The sequence below is a fragment of the Ziziphus jujuba genome, chromosome 3 (assembly GCF_031755915.1).
Source record: "Ziziphus jujuba cultivar Dongzao chromosome 3, ASM3175591v1".
Lineage (NCBI taxonomy): Eukaryota > Viridiplantae > Streptophyta > Magnoliopsida > Rosales > Rhamnaceae > Ziziphus > Ziziphus jujuba.
The window spans coordinates 11,512,205-11,534,377 of NC_083381.1; the positions used below are offsets into that span (position 1 = coordinate 11,512,205).

Below are 22,173 nucleotides of genomic sequence, written 5' to 3' on the forward strand. Positions count from 1 at the left end.
TTGAGATGCTGAACAGGAAATATGATTTGCTTACTGTTTTTTCTTTTTCATGTTTTCATGCACACAGGAAAGTTCAATAGATGGAAAAAGGGTATAATGATATATATATATATATATATTATATGTATGTATATATTTTATATATGTGGGGAATGATTTTATACATATATATTTAGAGTTGGGTGATGTACTATCAGCATAGAAGTATGGAGAATGTTAAGGCAGAGACTTTTAATTACATGGAAAAACGAAGAACATAGATCCAGAGGGCCAGAGGGACTAAAAATTGAAGCCAAAAAAAAAAAAAAAAGAGCAAAGGATTTTGTTGAACTTGTACATAAATAATTACTCTCTCTGACTTGATTGTGATACAAGAATATAACACCCTTTCTCTCGCTCTCTCTCTCTCTCTCTCTCTCTCTCTCTCTCTCTCTGTTGACATGTGACGTGTGCATGCGCTGTTTGTTTCTATTACAATTACAAATTTGATGCATGAATGTATATGCTTATAAGTATATGGAGAGGATGTTTTTATACAGAGTCTCTACGGAAAGATGCAGGTGAATACAAAACAAGGTAAATTAGGGGGATGAGTGATTGCCTTGCATACACATGAATATAAATTCTTGGATTGAGTTTTGCTAGAACTTTAACAACTAGGTTTATTATTTTAGGAAGAAAAACAGTAAATTTGATTTTATTCTGTCCAAGGAGATAGAAGGTGAGATAGGGCCACCTATAGAAATTTTTGTTTGTTTGGCTAACAAGCACCTAAAGAATTTTATGCTTACACACACATATATAGTTTTTTTTTTTTTTTTTTTCAATCCAAGATTCATCATATTATTATTAATGAGGCGGTTTTCAATATCCTAATACCAATAATAGAATGAATAAAAAAATTTATCTAAGATTCCTAAATATATAAAAATAAAGAATATATATATATATATATATATATATATATATATATATATATATATATATATAAAGTATGAGTAGTGATTATTATTAAAATCTATCAAAGATTATGCAAGATGACCAGGGGAAAATCATTATGTTTAATTGGATCAATGTATATAAATATTATAATATATGTATGTATATATACACACACACATATATATATATATATATATATATGTGTGTGTGTGTGTGTGTATATACATATATATAAATCACTTTAACCTTTCGAGTTTCAATATTCCACCATACTTACTTATATGCTCTTACTTATATAGCTAGACCATTGATAAAGATAAAGTATTAAAAAAAATGATAACCCACCTCTTATTAGTTTAGGTTTTTGAGGAAAATGGTAATTCAATTTGATATCAGTGCTAGCATTAAATTTAAAACTCAATAACTTCAGCCCAACCCAAAAAAGATAGATCTACATATGAAAGGGAATGTTAAAAAAAAGTATAAAAGAAACAAAAGTCCACATTCTAAAAAAGACAACATATGAGAAGGAATATTAAAGACAAAGTATAAAAGAAATAAAAACCCATTTTCCATTAAATAATTCAAAAGGGATAAAATTACGTGTAAAACTAAAACATGTAAGGACCCTAATAAAAATCCAAAAGAAGCAAAAACACATGTAAAAACTCAACAAAGAAGTGTCAAACCAAAAAAAGAGGCCATCTTCCATTAAGCAATCCAAGAGAGGCAAAAATACATGTAAGGACTTAAAATATATAAGGATTCAAAAAAAAATTCAAAAAAGGCAAAAGCACATATAAGGATTTAATAAGAAACACAAAAATGACAGACCTAAAAGGGCCTTTTAAATTTGGTTCTTAATCAAGTAATTCAAGAGTTGATAAAAAAAAATGCAAAATAATTTTATTATTAGGATATAATAGGAGAATAAATCTTATTTATTTATCTATATATATACACATGTGGGTGTGTGTTTGTATAGATGTTACTTGAGATCGTATGGCTGCATTGGTTGGTTGATCAGTCACTTCAATTGTTGTCATAGATGTTTCTGTCTATCACATTTCCATCGTTGAGAGACTAACCCATAAACCCCATTGGCCGTCGAAGACAGGTTTCCTATTTGGTGTTGGATTATATAAGTAATATTTTTATATACACATATAAGAGCGAGAGAGAGAGAGAGAGAGAGAGAGGAACTAACTATATGGTATAGACAGGTGAATGAGAGAAAAAGACAAATTAAATGGAGTATTTTCTCAGCATGCAATATGTAATTTAATTTCAGATCACGATTTCAGGAACTTTGCTGCAGCGACATGCATACAATTGGCGTTATCACACATGGCGGGCCCAAGCTCTTTCTTTTTGTCTAGTGAGGATATATAATTTTAAATATAGTTTTTTTTTTTTTTCAGGCATTTTAATTTCAAAAATATTTTAAAATAAAAAATAAAAAAGGAAAAAGTCTTATAAACAGTCATACTTTCAAGTTTACTCATTTGATGCCATTAAGAGAAAATTTAGATCAACGAAGTTATCACGAGACCATTTTTGTACCAATCGTTGGACTAAATTTTCATATCCCTTCCATTTTCAACAATTTAATCCATCCTTTGATTATCATAATTTGTCATCTGGTGATTAGTGTAATCCACATGGCATTTGATAATCAATGGCCATCTAAAAGCATTCATTTTTTTTATATTAAGTTTTAGGTTTAAATTTAAAAAAAAAAAAAAGAGTAAAACTCATTTTTTATTATATTAAGGATGAATTATAAAATGTGCTTTTTATGTTTGACCTAAATTTTCCTATTCCTTTGAAGTTTTAGTTGTTGCATTAATATTCCGCATCAACTATGACATAATTTCAAAGTTTTCCCCTCCATATCAACTTCCTTTTTTTGTTAAAACTTAATGAAACTCACCACCTAACATTTAAATAAGCAGCTTATAGCGTCTAAAGACTATTTTTATTTATTTTTTGGGGACAAAACTGATAATGAATGATATAAAATAATTTATTTTCCATGTACTCTCTGTTTTTTTTTTTTTTTTTTTTTTTTTTTTTTTTTGTGGGGGCAACATAGGCCACCAACTTGAAAGTTATTAGGTGGTTATTTTCATCAAAAATTAAGTTAAAAGATTGGAAAACAAATTGAGATTACTGTCATAGCTGAGGAGATTGTAATAATTAAAATTTCAGAGACGAGAATAAATTTTAGGACAAACTTGAAACCGACTTATGTAACTTACCCTAATTAATAATGCCTTTCAGAAGAAAAAAGAAAAAATGAAATAATTTTTTCACTAGAATGCTGTCAACTTTATTTTAAGTTGTTCTTGATTGAATTAAATTTATAAATTGATGGTCTTAGTTAAAAGGTTTATTATATTTGAGAGTCTAAAAAAGTGCATTTTATGTAGTAAAAATTAAGCATATTGCATCATTCTATTGGACTAATTATTTTTGTTTTCTATGTCTAATATAACAAATTATTAGTTTCAAAAACAAATGTAACAAATTAGTGATTGAAAAAGTATTTGATTTACATAATAATCCAAAATAATTGTAGTTTTATGCACAAAATTTGTTTTGATGTCAAATCCGTGCATATTGTTACAAATTATATATATGTATTGCATAAATTCTCTAATTACGCTCGCGATTAGGAGATCTAAAAATCTTATATATGTATTTCGAATGCAAATGAAAAGTTACTAACCTATGACATTTTTATATGAAGATGGAAAAAATTTTATGTAATTCATGTGAATTTATGATCTTCATGTGTCACATTCGCAAATATTTTTTTAGTAAAGAAACTTTCTCCTAATTTTAACTAAAAATCAAATCTAGGTATGCATCTAGAAATGTTGTAGCTAAAAAACAGCTGATTAGTTTGTTATATTCTGCTTTTTATTTTGGTGATAGCCTCATTTATAATTTATTCAATTAAATTTGATTTTCTACTGTAGCTTAAAAATTTACAGATGTGAATAAGTGTTCTAATTTGTATTCTTAGAATTCATAAATTGAAATTACATATTTAATGCCAGCTATAAAAGGACAATTTAAGACGATTCATAATGTCACTAGATTAGAAAATGAGTTACATTCAGTGCAATCAATCATCTATTTTTAGTCTATTATAGAGCAATTCCATAAATTTGTTAATTTCCTCCATTTTTATCAAAGGTAGTGCATGAGTTGGATAATTCCCTAGAAAATTATCTTTTTTTATTTTTATCATAAAAAAATTAGGTTCTCAAAAATTAGGCTGTAAGAAGATAATCACACGATATGTATAACGTTTAACTATTTTCTGTAAGTATTGTTTAGTTATATTTTAAATTATTCTAAATTGGAATGGCTCAATTAACATTGTAAAATTCCATATGCGAGGGTTTGAAAGGTAAAAAATAAAAAATAAAAATAAAAATAAAAATAAAATTTTAAGGATACTAAATTAATGAATTTAACGAGAGGGTATTGAATAAGTGAAATATGACTTACATATATGTGTATAACGAATCTAAATCAAATACTTTAGATAGAATTTCACCTAGATTTTAATATCAAGCAATATATTGTAAGAAGTTTGAATAAACGATAACTTCACTGTTTAAACTATTTTATTGAGATTTTTTTTGTATTATCCCTTGGGGACATTAAAGCCTTACTGTTTTTAGTAAAGTTTCTCTCACACTATGTGACATTATTTTTCAATTTTAAGGTATTGAATTCTCAAAGAGTGAATTGCTTTATAGATTTGAGAATTTATTGTTTGTGCAATCAATAAGTGAAATTGCTTCCAGATATTTTGAAGCTCAACTTTCTTATGTATTTGAGGTATCATATTTCGTGTGTACGTTTATGATGGTGGTGAAAACTTCATAGATTATATAGAAACATAAGAATGCAAATTTGCAAAATAGGGAAAGGGATGTTTGGAAAACTTTATTGCCAGGAAAAAGGGTTTTAGAAATATAATTGACTTCTATTGTTGGCTTTCATTCAACCATTATTGTTGCTAATCTAAGCATAATCAAGAGACAATTGAAGTGACAAAAATCTTTATTTTATAAAATTGTAAATCAAATCGATTCATCCAAAAATAATAATACTGATTAAACAAATAGTCTTTCAATTGGTTTGTATTGAATTATTTTATCCATTTGTATATGAACCCATTAGTTTTTTGAAAAACTAAGTGGTACCTTATTTCTATTAATTACTCTAAACGATAACCAGGGACTTACTAAGTTCAAATCATAACTTATCCAATAAATCATTTTGCTAAACCGTAGTCCAACATCCAAACTCTTTTAATCTTTCAATAGATCCCATGTGTTGGTAGCCTCAACCCAAATATTAAAATCATTTTTCATTTCCATATTTTTCCTCATTTCATGGCTCAACTCACAACTCCATGGCCTAAAATAATTTTTAAAAATAATAATAATAATAATAATAATAATAACAATAACGGATTTAATAAAATAAAATAAAAACCGTTGAGTTCATCAGATCAACCAGAATGTTGAAAGAAAATGAAAGCTAACCAGAAAACCAATATGAGATACCAGCAACAATTTCTTTTCCATTTATAATACTCAAGAATTTCTTTTTCTTTTTTTTTTTTCTTTTTTTTGGGTTTTTTTACAAGGATTAAGGTAATATAAACAATTGTATGCTCAATTAATGCTGCTTCACATAGTCAAAGATAAAATGAGTCGACCAAGACAACCTACTTTCTCAGTAAGTGAAATTAACTTTTGCTATGATTCTTGATGACATTCTTTCTCAGATTAATCTTTGCCCCAAACCAAGAACAGGAAACAGCTTGAGCAAAAACAGCTGAAACCCCCCACTTGGTTGTGTCACGAAGAAACGAGAAAATGAAAATCAGAGCTCTGCAAATCCTACCACCTCGACAAAAATATCATGAGACAGATATCGTTGGGAGGCAACAAATTTTGGTAGGTTTTCTTTCGGTATCATATTTTTTTTTTTACAAGACAATTCTGCAAGGAGGAAATAGAAAAGCATTTTCAGTATGAGGAAAACAAATAGTCGATGTGAATCTCTCACTGTAAACAACAATAAAAATAAATCACTAACCAAGGTATCCAAAGAGATAACAAAATAAGAATTGAATAGAGTTGCAACAAATTCAAATAAAACTGTTGTAATAATGAATAAAGACAAAAGTAATAATAATAATAAGAAGAAGAAGAAGAAGAATCATAACAATAAAGTATGGAATGGATCGTTACAGTAGACTGCAAGGTTAAAATGATGATTGAAGCTACTGTTTATGTGAGCCTACTCAACTACTGAGATACTTAAATGCAAGTGTTGTTTCCTAATACTTCAAATTTTTCAGGGATATGCAAATATTTTGATGAAACATTGACTTGACATTCGTCCAAGGCCCAAAAAAAAGTTTGACACATTCACAAGAAATGTCGGTGGAATGTCGACAAGAATCAGTTTTGGAACTTTTTGGTCCCATCACCACGAAATTTTATCACGATAAAGCAGCAAATGCATAGGCCTAAATTAGATCCAACATGTAAAGAAAACCAACAACCAAAGCACAGCATTACAACAAAACTAGAGCTTTCCTGGGTATGTGCATTGATCCTCCAATCTTCCTCATAAATAAAATGGCATGACTATTCTCAAAGACAACATAATAAGACCAAGCACCAAGTTCATTATATAGCAACCAGATAAAGTAATCAGGACTCTTGACAAAAAAACACAAGTTAAACATCTCAAATTCTTATACTAGACTTTAAAAACCCAAATTGAGCAAATTAGAGATTATGAAGTGAGCTTTGAAGAAACATATTGGGAAGATCTTAAAGTCTGCTTACCTCTCTCATTCTGCTGTCCAATCTATCAATTCACTGCGAGGTGCATATAGCTTTGCTGCTCGCTCTTCTGCGTCGGTGTCATTAACTATACCCCGACATCTGGGGAAGCCACAGTAACATGCTAGTTGTTCATCAATTGAAAAAAATCTGCAATGTGTAAGAAGAAAATCAGCACCAAGTGGAAATCACAAAAGAATTCCATAACACTTGAGACTTGAGGAAAACCTATAATCATATGTGAGTTCTTCCCATCTTCTAATGTCTCTCTTTGCAAATATAATTATGTGCTCATCCCCACAAACACTTATTACTCTTGAATAGCAATTTGGCTGCACAAGATAAAGTAAAATAGGTAAGGGATCAACACAATGAGGTTTCTGTACCCCATCACCTATTAGAAATTGATAAAATAACAATTGTCCAGGGAATTTTGTCACACAATCAAAGTATTTGTCCTTGTTAGTTAATAGCTGCCGATTAATAGACTAAAAAATTATCAAAGATGTAATAATTGCTTTTCCTACAAGAAGGTTTTTACTCAAATGAAACGGGGAAAGAAAAAAGCAGAATACTTCTCCCATTAAAATTTAATCCTTTTAATGAGCAGTAGAAAAGCGAGCTTGGTTAAAGCTTGCATTAAACTGAGCTTCAAAGTAGAAAAATTTGACAGTATCATCCACAAGCAATTATCAGATTTTAAGGATACAGTGGACACTTATAATCTGACAAACAAACTCCAGAAGCAAAGCATAAGGAGAAATTTACGTACTTCACAAGAGTGATTAATTAGATGCGCAATACTTCCAGCCCTTGTGGCATCAATGACTCGTTCATCATCAATCCGAAACATGTAAGTCCCAGCCCCCTGCATCAGAACAGGCACTGAATAACTTTCCAGACCATGACAAAGTTCTTTACATGCAAGAATCCATATATGTAAAATACACAAAGCATATGATGTTTCTACCATTCTAGAGATTTTATACATTGTTGAAGAGGAGAGATTAAACACTTCGTGGAATTAAAACAAGGGAAAACTTATTCAAGAAAAGTGCCAGCCTTCCCTCCCAGACTCAAAATAAGAATTGCTAATAATAGTTATGGAATGGCATGCATATAAACCATAATATTGGATCTCACCAATCTATCATTTGGTATGTATGTAATTCCAAATGTTAGAAAGCATATAATATGGATCTGCATACATCTAAAATGTGTGTTTAATTTGTGCATATTCTGAATTTTAATAATTTTAAGCTACCACCAATCTCATAAGCTCAAGCTATTAGTTCAACTATTTATATCAAGTTAACAAAGAGACATACCACTCTCCCTCACTAGCCCATCAATAACAGGAAGGAAAAAATAAAAATAAATAAATAAATAAAAAAGATCTTATACTTGCAGCACAACATATTAAAGAATGATGATAAGCAGTATCCAAACAGAAGTCCAATCAAAAAATTAAACTCTGATACCATGTAAAACTATTGTTTGGCAACTTGGACAACTTATAACGATGTTTGTCCCGCATATGACTAGGAAGATCGGGGTCTTTACAAAAGGCTTTAACAATTTCGTCTCAATTCATATTTAGCTGCGAGCAATCTACATTTGTGATCTCATATATTTCGCTTCTCCGACATCTTACTGAGTTTCCCCCCAATATCAAAAGTTTTTTTTAAGCTTATCCAAGTTCCAACCATGCGTTATCAAGCTATGACACTTCATGTGAACGCCCACCAACAAGAAGACAGAAAACAGTTACACACATTTAGACAATAAACTACAAGAAATGGATGTCAACAAGATCCCAACAAGTTGAAATAGGCAAATAGATTCTTGTACCATGTTAAGTTACAATCAATCCTATGCAATGTCTAGTGAACACACTAGATAGTTAACAATAACGAGTCAATTAATAAAACATTATCGGTTTTCAAATCAAACTGATCATTCATTACATTACACATGAGTAGATACACATCCTAGATGAGCACAGCATATCAGAAGCAACATATATATCTCTATGTGGATGTCTCTGACTGCATAGAAATGCAGATATTTCAATGAGAAGTAGTGATTATATAAATTTACCACCAATGAGTTGTATATAAACCGCTCTCTCCTGTCAGCTATTGGAGGTCTAACAAGTTCACCAGTGTATTCAATGACCTAAAGAAGAAAAAATTAGTTATTTGTTTTAGGCATAATATGACTTTACGGAAGCTTATTATCAACTTATGCAGTTTACATTACCATATCCCCTGCTCTATGTGGAAGCTTCGCAAAAATGCCAAATCCATGAATTCCTGATTTCCCTGTATGAAAAATATCACCAGTTACTGAGTAAGAAATTAAAGAGTTAAAATATATATATATATATATATATATATATATATATTAAAAATAAAAAATAAAAATAAAAACCTCAAAATTGTCCAAAACCACATTAAGTGGGGAAAAAGAGGACAGAAAAATATTGCACAACATTACACCAGATAACAAAAGGTCGAAATGTATACATGAGAAAAACTAATTGAATTGACTGCCTGAACTCAGAAACACTTTAGCAGATGACACATGTTGAACTATAAGGAAAACTCGACATTTAAAAAATAAACAAATAAATAAATAAACACATGTAAGAAATCTTAGTAGGCTTTTTATTTCATTTCAATAAGGCAGAACAGTAACACCAGGTGCAAGAGAATCCATTGATTGTACTCTCACACAGCAGGAAATTGCTCGATACAATTACTATCCTCCAATTTTCAATTGGTTTTCAAACTTAAAGATTTAATTTCCAAGTTTTTTAGAACTCTCAATTTCATTTCAGTGACCACTTCATGACCACAACCACCATATAAATGGTAAATAAAATCAAACAACTTTAGAGATTTTGACTAAAGAAGTACAGAATAGAATATTTGCCAAGCTCTCAAGTAAACGCCACTAATTACTGTTGGAAATAACAAGTGAAAATTTGCTATAATTATGAATAACTAATTAAAGACCCAAAAAATTCCAATATTTTCAACAAAAGGCCCTAGTATCTATTGCTTTTTACAAGATAAACAAAAATAATAATAAAAAAAAAAATAACATCTTAAATTGAACATTAAATATTAGACCAATGCATGTGGATTATTGAATAATAAATATTTAAACACTATAGAAAGCAAATACTTTACTCAAAAAAAATAAATGCAAAATCTTAAATGTAACTAATAAACATGATAAATGCAAAATCTTAAATGTAAGTAAATGGAAATGTACATCCTAGTTACTTATGTATGTCAATGTCCATAAAGTGCGAGCATTCAGTCTTTACCAAATGCTAGTCTCTTACGGAAGGTATTCCTCATGTATTCATATTTCTCAGCCATGGAAAGTATATTGTTGGGAGCATCAAGCTGAGCAGTTTTCAGCCCTTGAAGGTTTGAAAAGAGCTTAGAGCTGACATCTCCATTGGAAGGCAGTGACTTGCCAGAAAATTCATGTTGACTGTAACCACTGACCAAGTAAGGCTGATTCTCGACAAACAAGCGCTTCAAAGATGCAGCAGCAAGGGCTTCAGGTTCTTTTCGCCCTCGTCTACCGAAGTAATTGTAAGGTTCTACACAAGGACATGACGAAAGATTAAAAACTAAACTAATGGACTTATATCTAAAAAATCTGGAAGACAAGCCAGCTACATATATAAACATTCCTTGAATTAAATGTATGCAAAATTTGACCCCCACCTCTCAACCTATAGGTTATAGACATGCATCCCTTTCTTGGCTTAATTTATAGGAGAAATGAGTCAAAAGCAGGTTTAAAAAGAACCAGATCCTGATGACCAAACAAATAAATCAACAACTTCAAATATTGATGATTAATTATCAGTTCCAACAAAACAGTGAGCATTGACAAACAAATTTTCGAAGTGAGTTAGGCTAGGAGAGTTCCTTAAGAGTTAAAGTCTTTGCCTGGGTGATTTTTAATAGAAAGTTAAAATACTTGTGAGTACTTCAAAGGAAAAATCCATGCTAGGCTATCTCCACATCCTGGTGTGTTGGGTAAAGATGAAGAAGAAACAGTAGATCATTTACTTCTTCACTGTAAAGTTACAAGAAGCTTGAGGATGAAATTATTATAAGAGGCCAGGTTTTTGGGCACTTCCTAAATATTGGAAAAATCAATTGGTTTTGGTACTAATATATTGGCCAAGGTGACGTTGAAGTATGCTGTTTTATCTATGTTGCTGGCAATTAGGATTGAAACGAACAAAAGGACTTAGCAATGAGCAGTGAAGATCTCTTCAAGAAAGCTATTCTGCTGTTTTATCTATGTTGCTGGCAATTAGGATTGAAAGGAAAAGAACTTAGCAATGAGCAGTGAAGATCTCTTTGAGAAAGCTAAACCGTTAGCATCTTTGTGGGCCTCTACAGATAAAGATTTCGAAGATTTGCTCTTTTCTTTGATTATTCTAAGTAGGAAAGATGTCACGTGCAGCTGATATGTTCTTAATTTTTAATATTGTTTTAATATTCTGTTTTTGTTTTTTGCTTTATTTATGTTTCCAAGAATTTCTCATCGTCCTCTTTACAATTTGTATTGATTTTCTATCAATAAAAGGTACTTTCTCATCAAAACAAAAATAGGCCAGAGTTCTTTAAATCAAAGCTCAAGGATACACATCTTTTTTATTAACATACCACTGCGAGCACAGCCAGATGGATTAGATGGTGGAGTGTACTCCGAACATTGCCGAGTAGTTTGTCCTATACGTTCAACAGCAGATGAACGATTATTAGATGGTTGCTTGTGCTTCTTGCAAAATGAAAGAAGACGAATGCATTGATGTTCTTCATCATCATCTACGGAAAGCAAATGTAGTCTGTCCTCATCCTCAAGCTAAGAAGTCATAATAAAATAAAATGAATAAATAAATTAATTCAGAACCATGGCAGCCAAATGATCTTCAAATAGAACCAGAGATCATACACCAAGATATTGAACAGAGATACATAAATCAGAGATGACAGATAAGGGAAAGAATACCTCAACGCAAAGACCAGCAGCACGTGCACAAAGTGGATGATATGCCGCATAACAAGTATTGTTTGAACACTGTAAGAAATCCAAATCTGGATAATGTTATGAAACATACACCAACCAAGAGAACAGAAAAAGGAAGTATTCAAATGGTCAATTTCAAGCAAAACACATATAGTAAGTGAATATTTATATATATATATATATAGATATAGATATAGATTTAACTGAAACTGTAAAAATACCCTATACATATAACCTAAGCATAATCATGAAACACAACTTATAACAGAACCAAATAACTCCTAGGCATTTTTCATGTTTCATGTATTACAGTAATTACACCAGCTTTAGTTAATGTCTACTTCAATGGTACCATGTCTAGATTGAAGCGTCTTCAAAGTCTGATAGATGCATAACAGCAAAAAATAAGAGACGGCAAAGGTCAACATATCTGTGATCCTGACCTTAACAAGGTATAATACCATTTCAACAAACCAAGCATCCCACGCCAAAAGCAACATCCTGGCTTTTATGAGGTAATTGATGCTAAAAATAGCCCACAGAAATTTGCTGACCAGACAAAAGCAGGATTCCACCACATCCCCATATTATGATAATTTGAATTATAGGTTTCAACTAGTTGAAACCTTAAACAACCAAGAAAAGATAAATATTGAATATAAGACCCAATTACGAGAGAAACCATGAAGTCGAAGTATTAAAATACCATATGCATGATTAGATTAGAAATCAGCTTACCTGAATACAAGCTCCATAAGCAACACCACAGATGCTGCATAACAGCTTCCACCGATCCTATTTGAATATAAAATAAAAGAATTTGAATATAAAATAGAAGAATTAGTCAGAAAGGAGAAACAACACAAAGATTTTGTTGGTTTTGATCCTTAAGGTTCATAATGAAATTTTCACAAGGTTAATAGTCCCTACAATAAATTCCATAATCAATAAAGAAATGCTGTAAGATTTTATTTTTAGAAAAATTGGGCTAGGGGGAGAGATGAAAAATAAGTATTCCTTGGGTGTAAAAATAAATATAAATATAAAAATAAAAAACTGAATGAATTACCTTGCTAATTCTACTTAAACCATCAATTGGCTGCATCCGCTTGACATCAGATAAGCAAGTTTCTGGAGAAGTTTCAGAATATTAAGAAACAAAAGATGTAATATTCAAATGCCCAAAATAAGTAGCTACAAAATCACAAACCTGGTATCCATATTGCACAGGCCAGATGAGCCCAGCGACCATCAGTTGTAGGTTTCATGGCACCCCCTAGATAAAAACCAAGTTAATTAGCCAACAATATCTATGGCTTTCAAAAAATACAAAACCCAATTTATCTGCGTACCTATAACAGGACAAAGGCAACAAGGAGGTGGATATTCAGGAGCACCTGGCCGACATAAATTGCATAACCATAGTACTCCATCAAAAGGTTCCACTTCTCCATAACATCTTGCATGTACCTATGAAACCATTACCACTTTTGGTGAAACCACAGACACCATTACCACTTTTGGTGAAACCACAGACTAATCAAAGAATGGAGAGAACTATTCACTTTCAGATATAAATAATCCATAAAGCAGAGAAAGAAATGTTTCAGACAGCAGTTAATGAGCAAGCCAGCTCACTCGGTACATAAAAAATAAAAAAAAAAATAAAAAAAAAAAAGAAGTACATATTCCAATCTTTATATCAGAAGAAATTACCATCATTCTGCATTTGTCACACTGCAGGAACAGATTGTTCTCATACTCCTAGAAATGAAGCAACCTCAATTAGCCAAATAAAACAATATACACATAAGAAAGCAAAGTCAACGACAGAAGCAGAGGAAAGAAAAAGCCCATGGAGAAGCTCCAAAATTAAATAAATAAATGCAATTAGTTTTCATGATTAAAAAAAATCGCAAAACACACAGCGTTTAATAAAATAAGAAAAAAAGGTCATCAGACAAATATGATTAAAAGAATACAAAGCAACTGATGAATGATGGAATAACAGTGGCTTTCACCTCATCCATGTGGCAAACACTACATTTATCAAGGTCTTTCCAGTCAACACGAACAGGTCTATAACCAACAGGCAGATCTCCATATCTTCTAGAGACCAACTTGTGCATGGAACCTTTTGAAGGAAGGGTGGCTTTTGACAATCCCTGCCAATACCATGGAAAGTCATATTTGAGAAGAAATGAGATGCAGCCAAAGCATAATGCAGGCATTTAACAATTGAATGTGCACAAAAGATCTGAAAAACTTTCAAGACAGCAGAAAAATTAAAACAAAAATATAAAAATTAAAAATAAAACTTTGACAATATAATTTCCTGAGCATAACCACAACTATATCAAGGAAAAAATTCAAGAAAATGTAAAAATATTATATATATATTGAAATCCATGAAAATTCTAAAACACTCATGGAAATAATAGATATTTGGTTCAAATTATGAAAACTTTTAATGAATCCTTAAGAATTGCTAAATTAATCAATAATGCACCATTCGTAATAACAAAATTCATAAAATAATTCATTATTCTGAAACCTATGCTATATATTCTAAATACAATGCCCATCGACAAGAAGTATGACCAAAGAAGTTTCAACATAAAATGAAAATTGAATTGTCAATGAGTCTTTCTTCTTGCACTACCAAAATTCGTGTTACACTGTTAGGAGTATGTTCTGCTATTGTCTTACACTGTTAGGAGTATGTTCTGCTATTGTCTAAACATACTTAGATTGCTAGTTTCATGATACCAAACTTAAAGATGATCTAACATAACATGTTCAGTTACAAATATCAAACAAAAGAAATTGTAAAATAAGAACCGTAAAAATATATTTTGACCGTGCAAGTAGAACAACCCATTTTCTATGTTTTGACAAAATTGACATATGTAGAAGAGAAAATGAACAGACAATATAGGTATATATATATATATATATATATACACTCATATGTGCATATCTATTCATGATAATGATGATCAAGCATCCATAAATTGAAACTAGAGAAAATAAACAGATAGCAGTCCCATCTGATTTTAGTCCCTGATCTGATACGTTCCAAACATTAGTTAGAGTAGAAAACCAATGACTTGGAAAATGCAGTAACAAAAATTTAAGATAAAAGATGCTAAGATCATCCTCTTCCTGGATATGAAACAACATCCTTGACCTTCACAAGCATAATTTTTATCAATACAGACAAGCCAAATTTATTTTAATTGGAAACATATTCCTCAACTTTCTAGTGACCAACTGAAAAAAGAATCATAGAAAGAGTTTGATTGTAGAATACTGTTACAATATATGAAAGTTAACTGCCTCACCTAGCAATTCATAAGTTCAGCATGACATCCAAGAATTAATAATAATAAACAAACTAGCATAGTTAGTAGCCTAAGAAAACATGATTAAGATCCATTCAACACATTAGACATGACGATTTTAATTCACACATTTTTATACCTTTATAAGTTTCATTACTTCAGGATTAGAGAAACCAAACATCTCAGAACCAGATTTATATATCCTTTCTGACCTTCCTTCTCCATTCGAACTGTCAGAAGCACTGTTTTGGATGTTCCTTATTCTTTTGTATATTTTATTCCAGCAAGCAGATGGAGTGGATCCTTTGAACTGAACCAATAAAAAAATAAAAAAATAAAAAGAGGATTAAACGTGAAATACATTTGCATGCTATAAGCTCCAAACTGGAAACATGATCAGAAGCAGGTTAAATCAATTGATAAGAATAACTGCATGTTATAAGCTCCAAACTGGAAACAAGATAAGAACAGGTTAAATCAATTGATAAGAACATCCAAAAGTAAATCCTTCACCCATTTTAAAGAAGAATAACCTACCATAGAAGTGTCTATTTTAACAGACCATAAATGAAGGTGAATGGATACATACAGGATCATAGTCTGAGAGAGAGAGAGAGAGAGAGAGAGAGAGAGAGAGAGAGAGAGAGAGTTTCATTTACAAATAAAACCCTCCCTATAACGATATACCTTGAAGAAAATAAGTGTCCATTTGGTAGTGAATTTGAAAAGGCTAAAATCACTTCCAAATGGATAAAAACACTTCATATAATGTTAGGTTAAAAACTGTAAAATCACTTCCTAGTGATTTGGTTATTGGAAAATCACCTTTTTGGTGATTCTAAAAGAAGCATCAATAAGGTGACTCATGGAAAATCAGTTGAAGTGAGTTTTAGGAATCATTCCCAAACAGACCCTAAGTTTCTAAACAAGATTTGTGAGTTAAAATTCATTATTGCAGCTTTAAAATGTCAAAATTCCAAGTCAGGCTGATGAAATAGGATATGAGACAGGTGCATCCAAGGCCTCTAGAAAACAGAAGCTATAACAAAAAAAAAAAAACCTAAAAAGGAAAATCATCAGTTTCCAAGAATATTTTCAACATATTGCAAGCATATAATTAAGATTCCCATGGAAATTAAGTGATATCAACCACACAAAAATATTTCAACAAAATTGGCCACTCTTGCTGCAAAATTTAAATCTCAAGAATGATAAGCCTTTCTTTACCAAACCCCAAACTGAATTACACTTGATATATGTCCAAATCCCATTTCATACCATCGCTTTTTAACCTACTGATGACGTAACAAAATCAAACCCCTTTAGACACACTAATCAGCTAATTAAAGATATGTTCCAAGTAAAAAATCAATAAGACCACATACATCATAAATTATTTTCTTTTCAAATATTCCTCATGCAAATGAAATATCAACAGACAACAGAAAGGAATTTCTAAAGTCAGCAAAGATTCAACGACAATCATATTTGGGGTATAACATACGATGAACTTTTAAAGGAAGCAAAATAAATGAATAACACAAAAACAACATCAGTGCAAAAACATGCATGCTTACATGTAGTTTCAGTGCATCACATAAAACTAACCTGCTCTCCACTTTCCAATGTCACTCTAAAAAGAGGTTTAATCTTTGTTTCAGCATCTCTCAGCACTTCCATCTTATATAAAGTAGTTGCACTTGGATCTGAAACCTCAAACGTTCATGGGATAAAAGAAAATGAGACTGGAATCAATTGAATGAAGATTATTATTAACGAACTTAAAACTGAAATAGATTTGATAAGCATAAACAAAAAATAAATAATAAGAAGTCTCCACAACAGTCCACCTGTTATTGAGGTAAACTTCCTTAGAGCAGTGTATCCTTCAGGCCAGATGCATTTATCATCTTCAAAATGTTCTGAGTCCTTGACAATCTTTCCTGAAAGTAGATTTCATGTACTTGATAAGTAGAATGACAATCTCCAAAATCTATGAATGAATACTAGCTATACACCATCCAAATATGAACATCATGTAATCAGATCCTAAAAGACAATAACGAATAAAAGGTTGAAACAAGTTTATTTGTAGCAATTTTATGAAGATGCCAAAAAGGCAATACACAATATACACACACACAAACACATATACATATATGCATGAATACACATAGATATATATGTTATCGTTTCCTCATACAGTTGAACTCTGGAAAAAAAAAATACATTTATATATATATATATATATATCGAGAACTGAACAAATACCATCCAGAAATCAAGAAATATATAAAAATTTGACACAATGCAAGAGAACCAACTGTGAAAAGAACTGTCCTAGCTTAAAGGAACATAAAATTTCAGAACTAAGGACAATTACCAAGGCTTATCACTTGCAAATCCCCTATCACATATGGAGAAGTTCGAAGACTCTCTAGTGCTCTCTGAATCCCAAGATCTTCTATATAATCTTCACCTGAATCTGAACTCCCTTCATCCTCTCCACTTGCATCGTCATTATCATCAACATTAATTCCATTTTGTAGCTGTAACATTCTTCTTGGAAGCTTCTGTTCACTCAGATATCTAGTTTAGAAAAAAAAAAAAAAAATGATTGTGACATCTGGCACATTTGTTAGCAATAAATAAAAATATTAAAAGTAATGGAACACAATATTGAATCAATCACAAAGATCTCAGTGCAACACATTCACATGTATGACTGCACAAGGGTCAAATTTACTGGGCATCCTCAAGCCCTTAATGTGCCCAGTTGCATACATAACTGTCACAAACACTGCACAGATAGAACAAGGTGACCACATAATGAATGCAATGAAAAATGGACCACAGGTTCTAATACTTTTTACGTAGGTCCTAGCTCCTAATACTTTTTACATAAAAACTTCACACTACAATGAGATTGTTTACATTAGTATCCTTCATTTTGTTTATGTTACAAAACCCTTTAAAACACATAATCACTGCATTAATTTTCTGGACACTAAATACAATTGCAGCAACATCACTAATTACATTGTTTTGCTATCCATAACTTGTAAACTACTTTTAAACTATAAACTTTAATCCCACACCCCCACCAACATGTATTAATCACATGCCGCTTCTTGATACATTTTTCAAGGAACTACATCCATGATCACTCAACATGCAGGGTACCAAAATTTTTTGGTAAAGTGGTAAGGCAATACTATCTTAGAAACTAGTTGAGTTATACCTATAGATTTTTCAAAAATTACCAGTGACTTTAATGAATTGAATCAAGCATCTAATTTCCTGGAGCAAAGTCTCCCAAAGCCAAAGGAAATTGATGGAGGTTAGACCCTAAAGTATATTTTATAAAAAGAGAATTAAAAAAAAAAATAAAAAATTCTAACAATGGATTAACTTAAATCAGACTTCCGCATGTCAATGGTATTTTCATAAGTTTTAAAACTATGAGTATTTAGTTTCCGTCAAAGGCATCTAGTAATTCTCAAGTCTTCCTTTTATTCTCAATTAGGAGCTTCTGTGCTTCTTGCTTCTCCTTCTACATAGAGAAAACCCTTCATATGAAATTTCCCATTAATTTATTCTTCAAATTCCAGCAGCTCCTAGAGTTGTTCAAGTCCAAAACCAACCTAAGATTTTTATCTTATGGAAAATTATACCACAAACCTTCAATTTACAACTAAAATAAATAAGCCTCAAAGTAATGTTTTCTGAATATTATTAATAACCAAAATAGCAGATCCAATTTGCAAATTTTCTATTCAACTGTAATTCAACACCCTCTCCATCTTACACAACTATAAGTCCTACTTCCATATGATATGCTGATACCTTAAACCATGAACCTAAAACAGTGTCCAAAAATTCTTACTAGCAGCTGCTGCCTCAAAAATCATGCAAATTCCTAGTTGAGTTTAAACCTCAACTTGACTTATTTTTTGCCATTCTATTCTGAAAAGTTCATCATAAACCATAAACCTAGAAACCAAAACCATTCTAAGTCCCATACTGCATATAAACAGCCTCCTAAATCTAGATTTCAGGCTGCCCTAAATCAAATAATCTCAAGAAATATGATCGGTGGTGTATGCCTGGCTTGGCTATGACAATCCACTGAAAATATGAATAATTATGAATTCAACACCAATAAAAAGTTAAAAGATCTTTGTCAAATTTGTACATATAAAAAATATATAAGAAGAGAATTTCAAACTTCAGTTACAAAAATCTATTTTTTTAATGTAATTTAAAACTGAATACTAAATATAATTTATAAGATTACATTTTAGCTTCTTCCAACCCCCGAATGAATCGAGGCTTCTTGCACTTCAGGTGGAAAGAGGAGAGAAGTCCACTGAGAAATGAGATAACCTGTTTCACTTTAATCCTGGATAATCACAAATAAACAACCAATGACAATGTTTAAAGAGAAATATGTTGGCATAAAATGTACCAAGCATAACAAGAGAAACATGAAATTCCTATAAAATCTGAACAACTAACCTTGCAAAATCATGGGTACCAAAAAACTGCACTGGAACTGATTTTCCTTTGGAAATGTTGTTTAATCCTTTACGATCAACAATAAGTGATTCATCCACAACAATTGCTGGCCACATAGCATGACCTGCACTAGAACAATCAAAAGAAGTAGTTAGTGTAAAATCAAAATTTAACATACCAATAATTATAGAAGCAAAAAATCAAAAGAAAGATATAAAAGCTAAGAAATAGAAACTGGCATATCTTTTTATAATCTGTATGCCACCGTAGAATCAAAAGTTGAAAGAGTTAAAAAAAAAAAAAAAAAAAAAAAACCCACAAATAGTCTAGACATATACCAGTAAGCTTGGCCCATATGATATCCCCGGGCTCAAGTTCTTCATAGTCATCCAAGATTGCAGCCAAAACAACCATCTCATTATAATCATAGACATCAGTGTCCATACTCTTGAGACTGCGAGTCAAATTCAAACTTTCCATTTCTTCACGAGAAATATGAAATTTAATCCTCTCATTTGAGAGAGTCAAAGTTTCCTTGTCACCATCTACATATTCAACCTGTGAATTTTATTTTTTTTCCAAATTTCAGGCCCCCCAAAAAGCAAAAACCTTTTACATATAATTGGGAAGTTTTAAATCACATTAGCAATCAAACAAACAATCAAAATATATACTATAGCCATACAAGATGTTGATTAGAGTCGGAACCGTAATCCACAACGCGACCACCATACCAATCAGCATCCAAAGGCCAGTAAACCTGTAAAATTAACAAAACACATTCCCAATTTTACAAAATGCACCAAATGGTATGCACAAATTCAATGAGACTATATTCATAACTTAAAAAACACAATAAAGCTTAAAGCTTGCCTTGCATTGCAATCCAATGAATGCTTTCGGATCAGCACCATCAAAACTCAACCTGTTATACTCAAAAATTAGCATTCTTCCCACATAGCAAGTTTCCAAGAATTAGCTCATACCAATTAATGTTCTTGTACATAATTCAAACAATACAATAACCAACTCAAAATCATCAAATTGTTGAGCAAAATTGGAACCCTAAAGCAAAACCCACCTGACCCATCTCTTAGTAGATGGCGAATCAGACAAAAGCTTGTCTGAATTCTTGGAAGAATTACGCCTCTTCCTCTTCAAAGTGACGCCATTGCTAGTATAGCTCCGGCAATCCCTCAACCGTGGCCTATCCAGACTGGAAAGCACGTTCTCATCCACACCCAATTTCACCAACTCACCGATCCCCAAATTACCTCTCTTCTTCTTCTTCTTCAACAACAACCTATCAACCTTCGAATCTTCCATTCCACCAACACAATCCTCCTCCCCAACCAAAACGTCACTCTTGGACTCAGCCCGAGAAAGCAACGAATCGTAAAACGATGCCGTCGTTGTCGACGCAGTCATGATTTCCCTCGAATGCCGGGGCTTCTTCACCCGGCGAGAGTAGACGCGGATAAGAGGAGGAGGAGGAGAAGGAGGAGGTAGGGGTTTATCATAAAACGACTCCGCTACAACCGTCGATGTCGTCGTCGTCGTCGTCGTCGTCGTCATCTTCTGCTGCTCATCACAATCGTCGTCGTCGTCGTGGTTGTCGAAATGGTTCACCATCGTGAGTTTGCGAGCTTTAACCTTCTTGGACATGACGTTAGAGGACCCACTGGCGCTGACGCAAGGTGAGGTGGAGGAGTAGACGTGGTCGAGAGAGACGTACCGGAGAGGGGTCCCGGCGGCGGAATGGACGTCGACGTTCGTGTCGTCGTCTTGGTTTCTGCAAGGAAATGCCATAGAATTGAAAAGAAGAAAGAGAGAGCAAAAGTTGTGGGCTTTGGTGGGCTTTTGCTCTCTCTCTCTCTCTCTCTCTCTCTCTCTCTCTCTATATATATATATATATATATCTTCCACTGAGAGAGTCTCTTTCTGTCTCTGTTGGAGGAATCTGAAAACAGAAAGAAAGTTGTTGTTTTTGGGGGGTTTATAGTCGGGAAAATTGAGAACAAAGAAGAGTTGGGTTGGGGATTGAGAAGAGATTTTAGGGTTTTAGAGAAGGACGGATCTGTGAGGACGATAAGAGTGTGGTTTTGGAGGGAGGGATTTCCCCCAAATTAGCCGTTTCCCGCCTGAGAGTCCTTTGCATGCCTGACATTTTTTTCCCACAAATGCTGAAAAGGATAATGGATTTGTATTTTCTTTTTTGCAATTAGCACCCAAATTTATTTTTTTTTTCTTTAATGAGTAATTATAATTTATGTAGGGCCAGTTTGATAAAAATTTTGATAAGTACTTTTTGCACACAAAAATTCAAATTACCAAAATACCCATTTAATTTACCAATTTTTTCTGGCTTTGCTTGAACAAACAAGGTAAACCCATGAAGTTTTCTGGTCATT

The 22,173-nt window shown here is 32.0% G+C and overlaps 1 protein-coding gene across 2 annotated transcripts; it reads right to left on the bottom strand.

Moving 5' to 3' along the window:
• Positions 1 to 5,531: 5,531 nt before the first annotated feature.
• Positions 5,532 to 21,971, bottom strand: LOC107422249 (histone-lysine N-methyltransferase ATX2). Of its 2 annotated transcripts, XM_016031671.4 has the most exons (25): positions 20,844 to 21,968; positions 20,636 to 20,687; positions 20,448 to 20,522; positions 20,101 to 20,320; positions 19,763 to 19,886; positions 19,542 to 19,646; positions 17,628 to 17,833; positions 17,095 to 17,187; positions 16,853 to 16,950; positions 15,384 to 15,554; positions 13,922 to 14,065; positions 13,617 to 13,664; positions 13,253 to 13,370; positions 13,111 to 13,176; positions 12,970 to 13,031; positions 12,639 to 12,695; positions 11,883 to 11,951; positions 11,537 to 11,735; positions 10,168 to 10,452; positions 9,093 to 9,154; positions 8,931 to 9,008; positions 7,603 to 7,698; positions 7,059 to 7,162; positions 6,834 to 6,980; positions 5,532 to 5,975 (listed from the first exon to the last, which is right to left on the bottom strand). In XM_016031671.4, exons 1-24 carry the CDS (start codon positions 21,569 to 21,571, stop codon positions 6,839 to 6,841), a joined length of 3,402 nt encoding a protein of 1,133 aa, XP_015887157.3. In that variant the 5' UTR covers positions 21,572 to 21,968; the 3' UTR covers positions 5,532 to 5,975; positions 6,834 to 6,838. The 2 variants fall into 2 exon arrangements, 1 of the variants encoding a protein (XP_015887157.3); XR_007242073.2 differs by lacking the exons at positions 5,532 to 5,975; positions 6,834 to 6,980 and adding an exon at positions 8,312 to 8,558 and having other exon boundaries at positions 7,144 to 7,162; positions 20,844 to 21,971.
• Between the last annotated feature and the right edge of the window lie 202 nt (positions 21,972 to 22,173).